Below are 18,603 nucleotides of genomic sequence, written 5' to 3'. Positions count from 1 at the left end.
GTTAACTCGTGTCAACAAAATTTAAAGAGTTACAAGTGTAACATTACTCTTTCTTATAAAAAAAAAATGTTAAATTTACAATTTTTTTACGACTTGCTAACACATGTTTATTAAAAAAAAATTGAAGTGACTGACATTACTACATATCAAATTATCAATAAGTTGTAAACAAATTGTAGGTAATGTTAAAAAAATCATCCCTGGAAGTTTATATAAGATGTAAAACAAACATTTCTCACTTCTTTTTCCTTTTTATAAGTTTATATAAGATGTAAAACAAACATTTCTCAATTCTTTTTCCTTTTTATATTCTTCCAACCGCAATTATTGGGATTTTCCTTAAAAATGTTGAAGCTGTTTTAATTTTGCAAAATCGAGATCAACTAGAATTCTTAAGGTATTTTATTAAATAGATTTCTCAAATTCCAACCATTGTTTTGAATTACCATTTTAACAACTCAGCATTTATCACCTTAGCACTTACCATATATATATATATTTGAAAATAATAAATACTGATACGATAAAATCGCAACCATTGAATTTGAAATCATGGTTCAGAATTAAGAAAATTTATACGGCAGAATAACTTGGGAATTTTAGGAAATCTTGATCCATAAAATACCATAAAAATTCTAGAAGATGTTGATCCTAACTTTGCATACTCTTTCGACAACGGTGTCCATAGTCCATACCATGAAAATCATGCTGTATGACATGAGCATCAAATATACAGAAACTAGGTAGAATGATGCTACAGTTTTAGCGAATACTTGAACCAAAGCGCTTAAGAAATCTTCCCAAGTAGTTCCATCTTTCTCAGCAATAGAAACACACTTTGTAAATGTCTCAAACTATTTTAGAACCACGTTTTAAGAAGTGGGATTAGATTTTTCAGGCTCTTGCTGCTGTTTCCACTGCTCTGGGGTCAAAGCTTTCTTTATTGATAGAGCATGAATTTCTTTCATTTCCTCTTCCAAAGCAGCATTCACCAGCCGATGCCTCTCCAGCAACCTCTTCCCTTCAAATTGTTCTGATACAATTTCAATGGCAAAGCTTGCGCCGCACCTGAAAGTTCGGTGACTCCATTAGAGTAAAAAGAGATTGCAGAACAAAACATAAAACAAGGAAGAGAAGCTTTCTGTATTCGAAGTACATTGGCTTGCAAGAAAGAACTTACCCTCCAGATGTATCAATTACTTCCTGAAACAAGAAAATAGAAGAATAAATTTACAAAGAAAGAGTTCCATATTCATAAGTAATTACACGGAATATGAAAGGAAATCTAATTAAAAAAAGAGATATGAAAAATGCAAATGGATATCTATTTGCGTAGTCTTTATTAGAATAATTATAGAAAAGAAATTGCACATGAAAAGAAAAAAATAAATGACTTCTATATGTTTTAATGGTCTTGTTATAGTTTGCATGAACGGTTTAGACACAAAAGGAGGAGGCACGTCACTCTTTCCTTATTGTTACGTAGCCTACCACACATCTTATTATATAAGGTTAGAGAAATATTACAATGACCAAAATACCTCAAAACCCTAATGACTCACAAAACCTAATAACTCTTCTAACAGGTTTGAATTGGGCACACACCCTCTCTTTGTTTCTACTGTTTTTCCCCCTCTAGTTAAAATCAAGTCTCCAAGAACATTGCAAACGATATCTAGTTGGGCATTGAAATGCAGCCTAACCGATTATAATGATTGCTTCCAGCGTGAAGGGACTAAGTTAAGCTGATAACAAGGAAAAGAATCCAAGAGCCAGCACAAAATTAAAGGCTGAGCTGATTTACATACAGACCAATAGAGAGAAATTTAAGTTTGAGACTCCATTTAAAAATTGTTGAAATCATCTAGAAACTTAAAGTGGGATGCTAGTGGGCCAATCTCCTATCCAGAAATGACTTATTTGGCCTTGTTTACCTATATATTAGACATTAATTTCTTTCTTTTTCTTTTCTTTTTTCCTTTTTTTTTTTTTTTTTTTTTTTTGATCATAGGGAATCTTGACAAGGCAGAGCCCTTCAGACCCACCTGTAGAGTAAACCTCGGACCCGTGCATCGCACCCTCAAAAGTTTTCCTACACGGATCAGGGTAACTGGCTTTTTACACCAAGGGGTGTGGCCCCAAGGGAGAGTTTGCACCTAGTAAGACTCGAACTTGAGATCTATGGAGTGATACTCCCTAAGACCACAAGCCTCAACCACTAGACCAACCCCTTGGGGTTACTTTTTAGACATTAATTTCTTATGATCAACTCTCGCAACAGACCATCTTTCTTCCCAGTTACTTCATAATTTCACAGAGGGTAGGGCAAATATGTAAAGTGATTATTTTATGCAAGAAATGTCTTCCCAAAAATATATGTCAATTACTCACTCCAATAATACAACTCAAATCTTTGTAGAACATGTAGAAATATACGAAAGACTGCTCCTTAAAATGTCTCTTGCCTACTAAAAGTACCAACCCAAATCAAATTATCAAGAACCCAATATTTTATTAGAGTATGGATTTTTCACTAGTTCTCAAACTTCTCTTAAGACTTGCATAGTTAAGCCTCCAAGATTGTAGACCACCTAAATCACTTCTGCTTTTTGAAGTTACTAAAACGTAAAATGAGACCTTATTGCTTCATACCAAGTCCCTGAATTTCTCCCTCTCGCCTACAAATAAACTCAGACATGGGTCATAGGACAACCTCATTCCAACTTATGAACAGATGGTGTCACTCACCCCTTGGGCAAATGGCATCACCAGGGAGAACTACATGACACCAAGCATGGGGCACAAATGGTCACACTGCAACACCTCTGAGAGCATAGAAGCCACTGTATCCCACAAGAAGCGTAGGCCATGATGGAGTACATGGACCAACCATGTCTAAACCTAGAAGCAGGAGTAACAGTGCTTGATGTAAAAGCTCAATGACATGGCTTGAATTGATACAGCCTAGCAACCTTAATTTGAAAGACCTCCCTACACCTTTATATCATGGGCAAGGATCATAGATTCTGATGCTAATAACAACACTCAACCTCCTTAGATGTCACCTCTCTTTCAAGCAATAGCAGATGCTTTTGACATTATGGCTTGTGGTAAGGGGATTAATTCCATAGACAATACACACTAATGCAACTGCTATCCAGGCAATCAAATTTTGTCACTCCGACACAGGGGTTGCAATTTGTTATTAGCCTATGTACCGTCTATCCCATCTGCGACACATGACAAACGGCTCCCTCAAAACAATTGTTATGCTTTCTTAATTTACAACTTATTCTTGAAAACCAAAATAACAATAACAAAAATAATGGTGTAATTTAAACCTTTTTTGTTTTGGACGAATGAAATTTTTTTACAACAAACACAAAAGAATACTATATTTCTCCAGCAACCTGCTACAAAACAAGCAGACCTTCATTCCTAAATCTCAAAACCAGCACGGCAGAAACACAGCACAAAACGAGAACCCCAAAGCAGACCATCCAAATCCAGCCAACCTACAGAACAGCTCAGCAAACCCAAAATTATCCAGCAGCATCACCAGATAGCTAAACCAGAACTTTGACAGAAATGCCCCAATTATTACACAGGGCCACATTCTCAGCACTTCCTTTAAACTCCCCTTTCCCACAATACGAGTCCTCACCTCCCAACATATTTTTTGTAAAAGTTTTTCTTCAGAATACAACCTACTACCAAATTTTACATCATTCTGAAATCTCCAAAGATTGTAAACAGTGGATCCCCCAACCTAATTTAAACCATATTGCATCTTAGTTGACACTATCAAAGCATTTTATGACATCAAATTCGCTTATATGCAAGTCATTAGGACAATTTTAACTGAATTATATAAAAGCCAATAGATGCCATAGATGACAAGTTATGTAGTGCCAAATCTAGTGGAAGGAATCAACCTTAGCTGAACAACCAGTTTGGGTAATGCTTTCTCTAAGGTTGTGTTTGATTGATCAATCCTCTCTACATCTATGTTGGGGTAAAACCCCAGCTGACGAAACTAGGTGCAAATAACAAAGAGATGGGAATTTCCACAAATCATCCAATACTGGTACAGATAGTAAAACCATTCAAAAAACTGAACTCGACCCAGTGGCTGAATATTGCCAATTGAACTGAAACTATATTCAAATCCCTCAAACTAAAGCAAATAATAAAAAAAATAATAATAATATGAAGCAAAAGGGCAAGAAAAGTAGGCAGATAAACCGGTAAATAGAACTAAGGTAGAGCTTACAAGGTGCGAAGGATTCATCTTTGCCTTCAACGAGGACTCTACTTGTTCCTTTGTGACCCCCATCTCCACCCTCTCTCTCTTTGTTCTCTGTTGTTCTGGCTTATGAGATCTGAGATGCTCAACTCTGTTGGCAATTACGCAATGACTCGAGAATCTTTTTTTTTTTTTTTTTTTTAATAATTATTATTTCATGTGTACCAAATTGAGGATTCGATTCTTTACCTTTCTGATTTTTGTTTCTGTTTGCAATTTTTTTTTTAAAAAAAAAAAAAAAAACAAAATACGATTTAAAATAGTAAATTTAAAATTTGTGTTTTGAAAATATAATTTTTAAAAATGTAATTAAGTGTTTGGCAAAATTACAATTTTGGCCTTTAAAATCACAATGTAACCTTTAAAATTATGTGGAAAATATTAGGTGTTCTTCTATTGTTTTCTTGATATCCTCCTAACTGTGATGTGGCTTTTAAAATTATCGTTAAATTTGAGATTATCATTACTGACTTTTAATCTATTGGTAATTTTAAAAGTCACATCACAGTTGAAAGAACACTAGAAGAACACCTAGCGTTTTCCTTAAAAAAAACACATTTTATTTGCGATTTGAAAAGGAAAATGCTAGGTGCTCTCCTATGTTCTCCTAGTATTCTCATGGTCCTAGGTGGATATTATTTTCTAAAAGGAAAATGTTAGGTGTTCTTCTAGTGTTCTTCTGATGTCCTCTCACTGTGATGTGGCTTTTAAAATTATCATTGAATTTGAGATTATTATTATTGACTTTTAATCTATTGGTGATTTTAAAAACACATCACAATTGGAAGGACACCAGGAGAACACTAGAAGAACACCTAACATTTCCCTTTCTAAAAATTTCACATAGGATGAGAGAACATCATGAGAGCACCTAGCATTCCCTATTTCAAAACATAAAAAAATCGCATTTTTTTTTTAAGAATGCAATCCCAAACAATTAATTTTATGTGATTTGATTTTTAAAATTACATTTTTTGTCTATGAAATCACAATGTCAAACGCACTCAAAATCATTCTCCACTTAGGCTCTATTTGTTTCGACGTAAAATGTTTTCCGTATGAAAAATCACAAAATTATATATATTGTTTCATTTTTTTTTTTCATTCAATCATATTAGGTTTTTAATTATGAAAATGTCTCAACCAAGTCCCAGCGAGTCCCACAAGTCTCAACCGGGTCCAAGTGGAGTTCTAACCGAGTCCTGGTAGTGTCCTAACCGGGTCCCAGTAAGTTCCTAGTCGGGTCCAAGCGGGTCCCGAGCAAGTCCTAGGCGAATTTTAGGCGAGTCTCGAGCAAGTCCTAGATGGGGTCTCAGTCTGGTCTCGAGTAAGGTCTCGGTCGAATCTTGGGCAAGTTCTAGGCGAGTCCCGATCAGTTCCCTATTGGGTCACGCAAGGTTTTGGGTAGGTCCCAATTAAGTCCTAGCGGGGTCTCGGCCAAGTCTTAAGCAAGTCCCAAGCGGTTCTCGATTGATTTCAAGTCAAGTCCCGGCAGGTCCTGTGCGGGTCTCGATTAGGTCCTGTGCAAGTCCTGGACGAGGTCCCAACGACGTCTCAACTGGGTCTATTAATTTGAAAATGAGATGTTCAAACTCTGAAAATAGTTTATGGTTTTCAAAAAGAAAAATGTTAGGCCTACAAACAAATTTTACAAAAAAACATTTATAACATGATGTGGCATAATATGATTGGGTTTCTTAAAAGTTGAATTTATCTCATTTTCAATCATATTGTACCATATTATGTTGTAAAAGTTTTTTTATAAAATTTATTTATAAGCCTAGTATTCCTTTATTCTTTGTCGCATCAAATACCAAAAAATACGAAAAATATTTTTTAGAAATTCATTTTACGTGAAAACAAATGAAAAATTAATTAGCATAAATTTTTCTTTTTTTTTTCGGATTTTTTTGTGTGTAGGTTTATTGTTACAGAGCATAATAGTTTGATCAGATTAGAATTTTCTAGAATATTTAGGGATTTTAGAGTATTTTATTGATCAGATTTCTTTGAATCTCAACAATTATTATTAAATTAAATAGTAAAGTAATAAATGCTAATATGAAAATATTCTCGATATTATAGTCTACGAATCTTAAAGCTTCGTTTTCTCCGTAGAAAATGACTTCTTCACGGAACACAATGTTAAAATGGGTCCTAATTTCTATTCTTCAAGGCCCACTCTTCTTGGCTGTGTTTGTTAAGAGGCCGGACCGGATCAAGCCTCATTCTCAAAAAAAATTTCTTAAAATTAATCTCAATATTTTTACTTTTTATATCACATCAATCACTTTTTATTACTATTCAAATAAAAAAATCACTAAAAAATAAAATTTTCACTTTTTTATACAAAGCATTCTTACTTTTTTCTCTCATATCAATCAAATCTGCTACAGTACCGTTCCACTTCCTTTTTCCATTCCATTGCCAAACACAACCTTTGCATAAGGGATCCAGTTCCGATTTCTAAAATTATGCAAGTTTGGCCACTTGATTTTATCCAAGTCTACAATAAGCCACATGTCTCACTATTAATAAAATATTAAAATATTATTTATATTTTAAAAAAATATAAAATAAAATAATAAAAAAGCCACCTTATTTTTGTTATAGGGATGGCTAGCTACCCTAGCTGAGCTATGGGGGGCTGACAAAGCCAACCCCAAAGGCCGGTTGGGGGTGGTCGAAGCAACCCTCATGGCTCTTGAATGTGGTTCAACCACCTCCAAAGGCCAAATAAAAAAATAAAATTTTTGAGTTTGGCCATTGGGAGTGGCCGAACCACCCCAAGGGAAGCCACCCCCAATTATCTCCATTTTTTTTTCTGTTTTTTTCAAAAAAAAAATTATTCCTACTAATTTATACATTAGTTAAGCTTAGTATGATAATTTTATGAATGTCATAATAAGGATCATTATCCAATATTAGTCCCATTTAAATGCATCTAGAGAGGTCTTATAATCCTAACCGTCAATAATTTATTGTAGTTTTTATATAAACTAATCATTTTAAGATAGAAACTTATGTTTGTATAATATTTGGGAGCTTGGACCTTTTATTATTATACCCCACAAATGTTATATAATAATAATAATAATAATAAAAGAATGGCGGACCTACCTAACCAAGGCCATTCTCACCAAATTGAGCTGGAAAAGACACTCTCAAGCTAATTTAGCTATTTTTAAGCTCTGTTTGTTTCGGCATAGAATGATTTTTGAAAAATATTTTCATATTTTTAGTGTTTGGTACAACGAAAATATTTTGATTTGATAGAAAAAACTTATTTAATTTATGTAAAATGGTTTCCATTTTTGAAAACCGTAAACTATTTTTCGAATTTGATCTTTTCATTCTCAAATTAACAGGCTAAGTCGGGACCTCGCCTGGATTTCACTAGGACACTGCCGAGACCTAGCTAAGCCATCATTGGGACCCACTCAAGACACTGTTAGGACCCGATCAAGATACCTCTAGGACTTGGATGGAACACCACTAGGAACCGATCGAGCCACCTCTGAGACACCTTCGAGACTCCACCAGAATTCGGTCGAACACCGTTGGAACCTTTCAAAATAAATCCATAGATAAAGAGATTTTAAAAATCAGAAGCATCATTGGAAATTGCACCTATTTTGAAATGAATTGTGACTTAATATTAAGATTTGAAACTTTCCTTGAATTCCCACAATCCTCCTTCAAAATCACTGTGAATCTGTCCCTCTCTTCCCCTCCTAACTCCTAAGTGCACAATGACAGACCTCATTCTTGGCCACTCCTGTCAATGTACTACTGGAAAAGCTCTTCATTTGTTTGAACCCTAATGTGCCACAAAAATTCTCAAGCTTCGTCTCCCTAAAGATTTGGAGGAAGATAAACTTATATGGGGCCCAATCACTCAGATGCCTTTATAGTCAAGTCGGTGTTTAATCTGGTTCGTTCAAATTCTTCCCAACACACACAAAGCTCCATATCAAAATTCTTTTCTTCTTCTTCCCCTCCTAACTTTGAACAGAACCAGTGAATCAGAGAAAAAAAAAAAAAAATCCGTTTTAGTTTAAACTATGCAGAAACAGAGAATCAAACATATAGACGGAGAATAAAATAAATCCAAGAAACATAATAAATATATTATAATTCAGTTTTAGTTTTATATATATATATATATATATATAGACTATGCAGAAACGGTAAGATCTAACTGTAAAAAATAAAAAATATCCGTTTTAGTTTTATAATTAAGTGAATCAGACAAAATTCATGAAAATAAAAAAAAAAAAAAACATATAGACGGACCCATATTGGTACAGTGAATCAGAATAAAAAAACATATTGGTACATATAAACTATGCAGAAACGGTACAAAGAATCAAAAGAAATTAAAAAAAAAAAAATTGAGAAACGGTACAAAGAAAAAAAAAATCTGTTTGCACTTGTAGAAAAAACTGTACCAAAAGAATCAAAGAAAAAAGAGAAAGAGATAGATAATGAAATATAGAGAGGCAGAAACAAAAATCAGTGAGATAGAGTAAGAAAGAGAGAACGAAATATAAAGAATCAGAGAGAGAACGAAATATCTAAAAAACAGAGAAGAGAGGGGGAGAGAGATACCTTGAGTGGAGAAGAGAGGTCGTGGGTGTGAGAAGGTGGGGGGTTTTGTGGCAATTTACACGATAATTTTAATCTCACAGTAAAGGATTAGCTAAACCACTTATTTTTTAGTGGCTTAGCTATCCCTGTGTGCATGAGATTAGTAGTTCCATGGGAATAGACTATTCTTAGGAATAGAGTGTTATCAAATAAATGACTAGTTATACCTAGTGTTAGCTAGTCCAATCCAAGGGTCTATTCCGCAAACCAAATGGGGCCTTAGAGTATTCTCAATGAACTCTTTATTTTTTAGTTAAAATTTAGGGTTAAATACCTTATTTACCATGTGGTTTAACTTCTTTATTTTTTAATCCCTAGGATTTACTTTTTATCACAGGAAGTCCCTCTGGTTTGCCTAAAAACGAAGATGGTCCCTTTGTCAAAATTTCGTCTAAAATTTGACAGAATACCACGTCAACACCAATCACGGTTTGACACGTGTCCACATAATTAATTAATTAAAAAATAATAATTTTTTAAAAAATTAATTCTATCTTCATTCTTTTTTTTTTTTTCTTTTTTTTTTCTCAAAATCACTCCACAAACTTACAAACCCATAAATGTGAGGGAGAGAGAGAAAGTGTGAATGGAAATATAAAAACATAAAAAATAAAGTAGAGAAATTATTTTGTTTTCTAAATATGGGGATATATTTGACAAGCCTTAAAATGGAGAGGGAAATAGAGAACTTAATGAAACTTGCTTTTTGTAAAATTTAAACAAATTTTAGCTAAAAATAAAATTTAGAGAGCTCATTGAGAATGCTCTTATGAGCAGTAATTAACACATCTGGATTCAATTGAGGATGAGAGACTATAGGTAAATTCACAGTATTCTAATTTACAAGGGTTACATCAAAATCCACACTTACGTGGCCTTCAAGCAAAAACAATTCCACTTCTACTAGAGTAGGACATAAATAAAGGAAAAAATGTTGCAAAAAATTTTCTTTTTTATTCTCTTAAGTGCTTATTCTTTACATGATCGTGCCAAAAAGAGAATAAGCAAATAAGATTAAAAATGTTGTAGTAGAAAGTTGTTGCGGCAAATGTCACATTACAAAATAAGCAATTAACAATATAATAGAGAGAGTTCGTGTAACATTTATCTAAATAAAATGATCAATGGACCCCTACTCTATTATGTGAGGTCTATACTGTAACACCCTACTCCATTGACATGCAATATTGTCTGCTTTTTGCTCCCTTAAATCAGACTTCCTAAGAGGTCACTCATACTGGTACTACTCTCACATATGCTCGCTTAGTTGCGGAGTTTTGATGGAATCATGACCATTACGGCTTTAAAATGTGTTGTTGTCAAGAATGGTGCAAGTATACATATAAGTATATCTCTATCTCCATAATCAGGCGATGTGGGACGCCACAGTCACTCCCTCTTAGGACCCAGCGTTCCCGCTGGCGACCCTTATGGGATTAGCCCATTCTTGACGTCCTAGCGAGTGTCCGCTAGCTAGCAACCTTCATAGACTTGTGTACGCTCCTCCCATCTTATGCTGGACAATGACTCTGATATCATTTGTAATAATTGGGTTTACCCCAAAAGACACAATATTGCATCTATGTTTTAATTTAAAATTACATTTTTTGTCTATAAAATCATAATCCCAAACCCACGACAAGAACAATAATCTAAATTAAGTCATTTGATAATTGCCCCAAGAGAATTCACAATCGTTGCCCAAGCCTGAACATGGCAGTTCCAAATATTAATGGCTAGTAATTCATAGATTGGATTAGTCTATATCACTACCAAGAAAAAAAAAGCCTAATTATTGACATTTAGGAACGTCACTAAATGCGGTGTGTTACTGTTCAAATGTCACTATTCATAAAATAGTAACGTTTGAATAGTATTATTATTCACACTTTGAAAATGCAACGTTTGAATAATGTTGCTATTCATGTATTGAAAGGTGACGCGTGAATAGTAAACTTGAGATTTTTTTTTTTTTTTTTTTTTTTTTGTAGTGTATATTAACAATGCTATGTACGAAATAATAAGAGGATTTTATCTAAACAACCACATGATTTTTCAAACTCAAACAAACAAGTATAAATAGTTTCATAATTCATATCATGGATATCAATAAAATTCCAAATCCCATCAAAATAATCTCTAAACTTAATTATGAATATTCATTATATTGTAGAGGACTCCGTTAAATCTTCCTCAATTGCATATTTGAAGCTATAGACTTTGCTAATAGGGTAGAATTATTCTTTCCTGATACATATATGATTTTTTTTTTTTTTTTTTATTGAAATAATTGACTTCATTGTAGTCAAGAAAGTACATCATGCTGTTCTAATAAAACAATATGCATAAGACTGGTGCAATTTTCAAAGATGCCCATTTGATTTAACCTCAAGGAATCAGCTTAAGTGGTGAAGACTTTGGACAGCTTGGTGGCATTCCATTACGTTTAAGATTCGAATATTTTTGAGTGCAAGCATTTCTTTGGAGCCAAACTCACCATAAAGCCGAACCTTATCCGATCAGCGTGGGGTATCTTACACGGGTCCAGAGTTTGTATTTCAGAAGTAGGTATACGAAATGACCTTGTCTTGAAGAGTTTTTGTCGTAAAAATAAAAATGCCTTTTGATTTATTTAATTTCTAGTGTTTAATTAGATTAGTGGATCTATAAATTGAAATCAAATCATGGTCCTAGTCAACAATGTAATGGGTAATTCACTTGAACGGTACTCTAAAGGTGGACAAAGAAGGGTAAACTCCATGTGGAATTTCTTTTAATTTAGCGAATAAGATTACGTAAACTTTGAGTTTACGTGTTTGTTAAGCATACCTTTATCCTTATCATAATCATAAAATCTTGATTAATTTACTCTTTGAAATCTCCTAGTGAGTTTGTGCAGTGTTAAATTATTTGATGAGGATTATTTTAAGATATCAAAGATTTCTGTCACTTTCTTACAGCTGTTAAGAAAAATTGTCAAATACTCGTGCTCTCCGACTTTTTTTTTTTTTTAAGTTACACTATTTTTTATTGTTTTTTATTTTTATTTTTATTTTTAAATACAATTACCTTATCTTTAGAATTGACAAATTATTACACGATTTATGAATTTAATACGAACCTAACATAAAATAAGTGAGTTAAGATTGAGGGGATTAACTTGTTTAATTGAATGAGTCCGACTATAGTATTATATCTATGGATCGACACGACCTGAAAATTTTTGACATAACCCGCGAATTAAACACGAACTTAACACGAGTTAAGGTTGAAGGGTCTGATTCATTTAATTAAGGATAAACCTTCTATCAGGTCTATCTCCAAAAATGAGCTTTTTCAGCATCCAATAGAAGGTATATACTTCAGCTAGTTACACATGATAGAATATGAACAAAAACATTGGATTTTTTTCTTTCTCATACTTTCTCTTTTTCTCTGGCTCATCACTTCATCTTCACTGAAAATTTTATTTCATCTTCTTCTCTTTCTCTCCCACCACATCTACGGCTGGATCACAACAGGCGGTAGCCCTCTCCGACACATCCCTTTAAGGTGATAGAATCCCTAAAGGGTTAACCTTCCATTCTAGGTTTTAGTTTTGAATCTAAAAACAAGTTTTGAGGCATTATAAATGAGTTTTGAGACATTAGAAACGAATTTTGAGGTATTAAAAACGGATTTTGAGGTTGGGTTTGGCAGAAAAGTTGCCGAAAAGGGTGACCCACGGCCTGGGTCTTGCTGGCTAGGTTTTTTTTTTTTTTTTTTTTTTTTTGTTTCATTTTCATTTTCATTTCGATTTGATATGGTTGTTCTCACTTTTATTTTTTACATTTTTCTTAAATTGATGATGTGTCACATGGTAATTAAATGCTGTAAAAAGGATAGTTTACACCATGACCTGATAGTAAGAGCTCTCTTTAATTAAATGAATCAAAATTAAACTTGACATATATAATATTATATTTATGCTTTGACATAACTTTATCTAGACACACAAACACCAATTACTACCCCTACTTATCTCTCTTTCTTGATGAATATTTCTTCTCATTTTAGAAAGTAATATAACCACGGTTTTTATGCTTGATTTGGAAAGTAATAATGTCTCATACAACCTGAATTCTTCTTCTTCTTCTTTTTTGTTTTTTGTATTTTTTTAATTTTAAAAGCTTCACTTTGGTGGAGTAAGCTTTGTTTTGACAACTAATTATAGATAAAATGATATAGTAAAAACAAAAAAATAAAGAGAGGGAGATATGTTTAAATATCATCATAATTAAGTAATCTATTTGAAGCATAGCCAAAAAAGCTAATCCAAGAACAAGCAACTATCATTTTAATTGACAAATTGACATTAAAAAAAAAACAAAAAATTCCCCAAAATTCATAGTGATTATCTTTCACAATTTGATTGCATCATGTGATTTAACCACCAATGGTGGCTCTATATCCATGATTAGTGAACCATCAACGCCGTCACTTTTGAAACAAGCCTACAAATTAAGTTGCACCACTTGCAAGCACGGCCACCTTCTCCAACATAAACTATATAATCATTGAATTATTATGATAATATTAAATAATCCCACCACTAAGAGTGCATTTGGTATTACAATTTTACAAACCAAAATGTAATTTTAAACCTAACCGTAGAAATTGTATCGTTTGAGAAGCACGTTCTTAAAAAAAGAAAATTACATACTTAAAAAATCAAGTATTTAAATCGCGTGTTTTAAAATTACAATCTTAAACGAATCTGGTAATTTTTTTTTAACAAAATAATCAAGATATTTTGAAGCAAAGGGGGAAGATGGGACGGCATGTAATAAAAAAGATAGTCGCAATCAATAGGTCTTATTTATCGGCGTGGAATGCTTTAAGACCACAATATTTATCCAACTTCTGTTGAAAAAATGGGGATTATATTGGATAGCTTAGAAGATTGGGTTGATGGTAATGTGAAAAGGGTTGCATCAAATTCCAATTACGTGCAAAAATTGTGATAAAATTACTAAGATGTTAATCTCTTTCTTGCTTTAAAAGTAAAAGAGGGTGTATAATTAAGTGTTGGAAGCATCGATAATGATATGAAAAGCAATTATATTGATGGCTTTCGTATAACTTTCGGATGCCACTTGGTAGTGATAGATTATGTGTCGGCTTTGTTTTTATCTCTATGTTTTTCTTTTTCTACTTTTTTTCATATCCATTATCCGCCATGGCGTGGATCCTCATCCCTTTGCACAAATACATTGCACCTCGATTCACCAATATTTCGAGTAAATTTGGATAGGAAAATATTTAGTTTTTATTTATGATATTAATGAAATCGGGTGAATATTATTAGGAAATCAAGTTAAGGGTTTGTTTGGGTGTATGTTTGAGGGACCTAAAAATACGCTTAACACTCAAAAAATTCGTTTGAAAAAAAAAGAATTACCCGTTTGGTAAAAAAGCGTTTTAAGGGTTTAAAAAACCTAAAAATTGTCAAAATGCACTTTTGACAAAATCTTAAAAGTGAAGCTTTTGTCAAAAAGTTTATTTTTTTATTTTTTTATTTTATTTAAAAACTATATTTCTCGAACATAATCACAAATATGTTCTAAATACAATGGTTTACAAAGACGATATCAGAGATACAATAAAAAACTTCCTCGATTCGATAAGACCATGTTCCATGCTTAAAGATAAGGCTTCTTTTGCTAGATGGTGGGTTGTACCATTTAAGTGTAGTTTGACATGATCAATCTTTCATTTGTTCAAACTATTTAAAATCCCACGAGCGACCTCAATAAGATGTCCATAACGAGCTCCTCTAATTTCTTCTCATTTGATATAGGAAGTAATCTACTAGGCCAAAGAGATTGAACTAATAATGATTAATAATAATATTTGTCTTAGGGCCAAAAAAAACATTATTACAAAAATAAGAAAATGGAAAATGAAAGGAGAATAATCCTCTCAATTTATGGGGAAAATAAATCAAGTCGTGTAATTTTACCTGTAAATTTAATGAGAATTGCTATAATACTATAATTTTTTTTTAATAATAGCTGATGCAAAAATAATTTTCTATTTCTTCTAAACAAACAAACAAACCTCCCCACAATATAAATTCGAAAACATTAAATATTTATCTGTAAAATGTTCATTTACTCGTATTTCAGTCGGAGAGTTTGGATTTTTCAATCCCAGGGGATTAATAAGTTAAAAAAAACAATAAAAACAAAATTAGATTTTTGAATATTAAGGGTACATGAGTAATTTCACACATGTGATGCCAAAGCCAATGTGAAAAGGGAAACACTCAAATGGCAAAAGTGGGCTACGTGGGGCCACCGTCCTCGTTACCAAATTTAGCTGCCGATACAAAGACTAAATTCCAAGCTTCCTCTTTCCAATGTTACCCTTCCCCTCTTCTTTAAGATATTTAGTGCCACTTATCTTGACCACAAGTCAAAGATTGATTGGAACGCAAATCCAAAAGTCAAAAAAACAAACAAATAAAAAATCTACCTACACCAATTGGAACTCGCCACGTATGTAACCCTACCTAGATCCCGCTCACTAGAGCACAACCAAACCCCCATCTTTTTTTATTTTATTTACCCTTACCCATCTCTCCCCCCAAAACCCTAGAATTTCACCTTTTCCTTTTCTTCTCTTGGCTGTAAAAAAACAAAAGAAAAAAAAAAAAAAAAAAAACCGGAAAAGCTTTTCCGGGAAACCGATTCCATGTTGGAAATCTCAGCTTCGCTAGAAAAGAAAAACTTTTCCGGGGGCGCCGCCACCGGAAACCGGGAGAGCGAGGAGGGTGGTGGGTCGGTGTCGGTTGGGTCTGGAGAGGAGGAGAGAGTGGGAGGCGATGAGGGTGACCGGAACTGGGCCGGTAACCGGTGGCCGAGGCAAGAGACTCTGGCTTTGCTCAAGATAAGGTCTGACATGGACGATGCCTTCAAGGAGTCCAGCACCAAGGCTCCTCTCTGGGAAGAGGTTTCCAGGTCAGTCAATAAGTTTCAGCTTCACTTGCTCGTGTTTTCTCGAGAAATATTATTCTATTCCTTTCGTTTCCTGTTTGTTTCCCTGGAAATTTTTGAACACTTATGTTGAGCAAGTATTTGAGTGCAGAAGTTCAGTGGTTCTTAATTCGTTAGTATATTTGATTTTTACTTGCCCAGACAAAATATTTGAATACTTTTATTGTGTTATTTTATCTTGTTTGTGAATCCCATTTGCACTGAATCAAGACCCAGTAACTTATAATTTCCAGTGGGTTTAAAGTTTGAAACTTGTCTCATGTTTATGCAATGCTTCTTGTGTGATATTTAGTCAATTCTTTTCGATATGATTAAGTGGTTTTTGCTAAATCTTCCACAATTGAAGTCCAACAACAATGGGGTTTCTGGAACTGTGTTGTTCAGGAAATTGGGGGAGCTTGGATATAATCGAGGCGCCAAGAAATGCAAGGAGAAGTTTGAGAACATATACAAGTACCATAGGAGGACCAAAGAGGTCCGGTCGAGCCGACCCAATGGGAAGACTTATCGTTTTTTTGAGCAATTGGAGGCTTTAGATAGCCACACCCCAGAGAACGTTGAGGCTTCTTTGCAGCAAACAGCGGCGGTGGGGAGGAGAATGGAGCCAACGAATGTTATTCAGAATGCAATCCCACATTCTGTCATTCGAAATCCAGATTGGAATTTTGTGGAGAATTCTACTCCGACCACGTCCTCATCTAGTAAAGAATTGGAAGGCATGGGAAGGAAGAAGAGGAAGTTGGGGGAGTATTTTGAGGGATTGATGAAGGAAGTGATGGAGAAGCAAGAGAATTTGCAAAGGAAGTTTATAGAGGCATTGGAGAAGTGTGAGCAAGATCGAATGGCGAGAGAAGAGGCGTGGAAGATGCAAGAATTGGATAGGATTAAGAGAGAGCGTGAACTTTTGGCTCAAGAAAGATCGATTACAGCGGCAAAGGATGCTGCAGTGCTTGCCTTCTTGAAGAAGTTTTCTGAGCAATCAAGCTCGATGCAATTGCCGGAGGAGGCACTAATGTTCGCAATGCCTATGGAGAAAGTTGTGGACAGGCAAGAAAATGGTAATTGTGGAGATGTTATGGGCACGCAAGACAAGCAGAATGGTGGAGATGTTTTGGACAAGCAAGAAGATAACAATGGTGGGAATAATTTGGAGAATCAAGAAAATTACAATTATGGAAATTCTATTCAGATGAGCTCGGCTCGATGGCCTAAAGATGAAGTTGATGCTTTGATTGACTTGAGGACTAAACTTGATTTTCAGTATCAAGAAAATGGTCCTAAATCACCTTTATGGGAAGTGATATCAGTTGCAATGAAAAAGCTCGGTTATGATCGAAGTGCAAAGAAATGCAAAGAGAAGTGGGAGAATATAAACAAGTACTTCAAGAAGGTGAAAGAGAGCAATAAGAAAAGGCCCGAGGACTCAAAGACGTGTCCTTATTTTCACCAGCTTGATGCTTTATATAGTGGTAGGACTAAGAAGGGTGAAAATTCAGTTAATCCTGGGTATGAGTTGAAGCCTGAGGAGCTTTTGATGCATATGATGAGTGGACAAGAAGACCAACAAAACACAGAATTGGTAATGGAGGATGGTGAGACACAGAATATTAATCAAATTCAAGGAGATAAGGAGGATGAAGATGCCGATGCCGATGCCTATCGGGTTGTAGCAAGTGATCCTTCTTCAATGGCAAATGTGGGCTAAAGTTATTGCTGAGGGAAACTTTTTCTGATAGCTGAAGTGGGTGTTGCTGATTATTGAGAAGTGGGCTAAGGTTAGGACTAATGCTATTCTTCACGCTAGATTTTCACACTGGTTGATGTATTATGTTTTAAATGACTTTTTCTGTTAACCACTTAAAAAAAATTTAAGTATTAGCCTTGTAAAACATGACACATTAATCGGTGTGAAACTTTTGTGAAAATCTAGTATGAAGAGTAACATTACTTTGAAGTTGTCATTGCTGAGGGTACCGCCACAGATGTATGGGTGGGATTGTGGTTGCTCAGAAATTCATTGTGATACAATATGAATGCATCATATGGGAAATGGCATGTTCTTCATGTAGAATATATGTTTATCATCATTTGTTGATAAAAAATGAGAGAGAATAAAATGAGGAGGCTCATGTGTAATTAAATACAGCTTTTCCACTCCCATGTGTGCAGAAGTTGGAAATGGTTGGTTGTATTTGTTGTATGGATTAATAAAAACTATCATCAGCAGTGATGCAACAGTGAAAGCTGCATTCTCTTTCCGTTAAACAAGTGCTTATAGCGCTCGTGGGCGTGCAAATATGGCAATGATTGAGAAAAGGACAATGCAGCAATAGCTTTGACATTATATCCTCTATGCATTTTTTTCTTCTTGTAGGGTAATAACAATATTATAGTATAATCCAGATGATTAACATGAGGTCACTTGGGAAGTTCTTTTTAGGTATATCTCAGTGGTTTTGAACCAAACACCAACCTAAATTTGCTCTGCTGCCCCTGGGCCTTGGGTGTTCATACGTGAAGCTCTTGGGATATAAAATTCATATAGAGAAAAGCAAATAGAAGTTATTATTATTATTATTCAAATATACCGCATGGATGGTTTGACCTTTA

General features: G+C 34.2%; 2 protein-coding genes across 2 annotated transcripts; one reads left to right on the top strand and one right to left on the bottom strand.

Moving 5' to 3' along the window:
• Nucleotides 1–633: 633 nt before the first annotated feature.
• LOC132166760 (BolA-like family protein) lies at nucleotides 634–4,423 on the bottom strand. The gene is made up of 3 exons (XM_059577640.2): nucleotides 4,274–4,423; nucleotides 1,181–1,203; nucleotides 634–1,068 (listed from the first exon to the last, which is right to left on the bottom strand). Exons 1-3 carry the CDS (start codon nucleotides 4,334–4,336, stop codon nucleotides 873–875), a joined length of 282 nt encoding a protein of 93 aa, XP_059433623.2. The 5' UTR covers nucleotides 4,337–4,423; the 3' UTR covers nucleotides 634–872.
• Nucleotides 4,424–15,619: 11,196 nt separating this feature from the next.
• Nucleotides 15,620–18,134, top strand: LOC132166753 (trihelix transcription factor DF1). Its single transcript, XM_059577629.2, has 2 exons — nucleotides 15,620–15,957; nucleotides 16,378–18,134. The coding sequence occupies exons 1-2, from the start codon at nucleotides 15,692–15,694 to the stop codon at nucleotides 17,696–17,698; spliced, it is 1,587 nt and encodes a 528-aa protein (XP_059433612.2). The 5' UTR covers nucleotides 15,620–15,691; the 3' UTR covers nucleotides 17,699–18,134.
• The last annotated feature ends 469 nt before the right edge of the window (nucleotides 18,135–18,603 follow it).

The sequence above is a fragment of the Corylus avellana genome, chromosome 11 (assembly GCF_965113065.1).
Source record: "Corylus avellana chromosome 11, dhCorAvel1.hap1.2, whole genome shotgun sequence".
NCBI lineage: Eukaryota > Viridiplantae > Streptophyta > Magnoliopsida > Fagales > Betulaceae > Corylus > Corylus avellana.
This window is presented reverse-complemented; position numbering and strand designations above follow the sequence as displayed.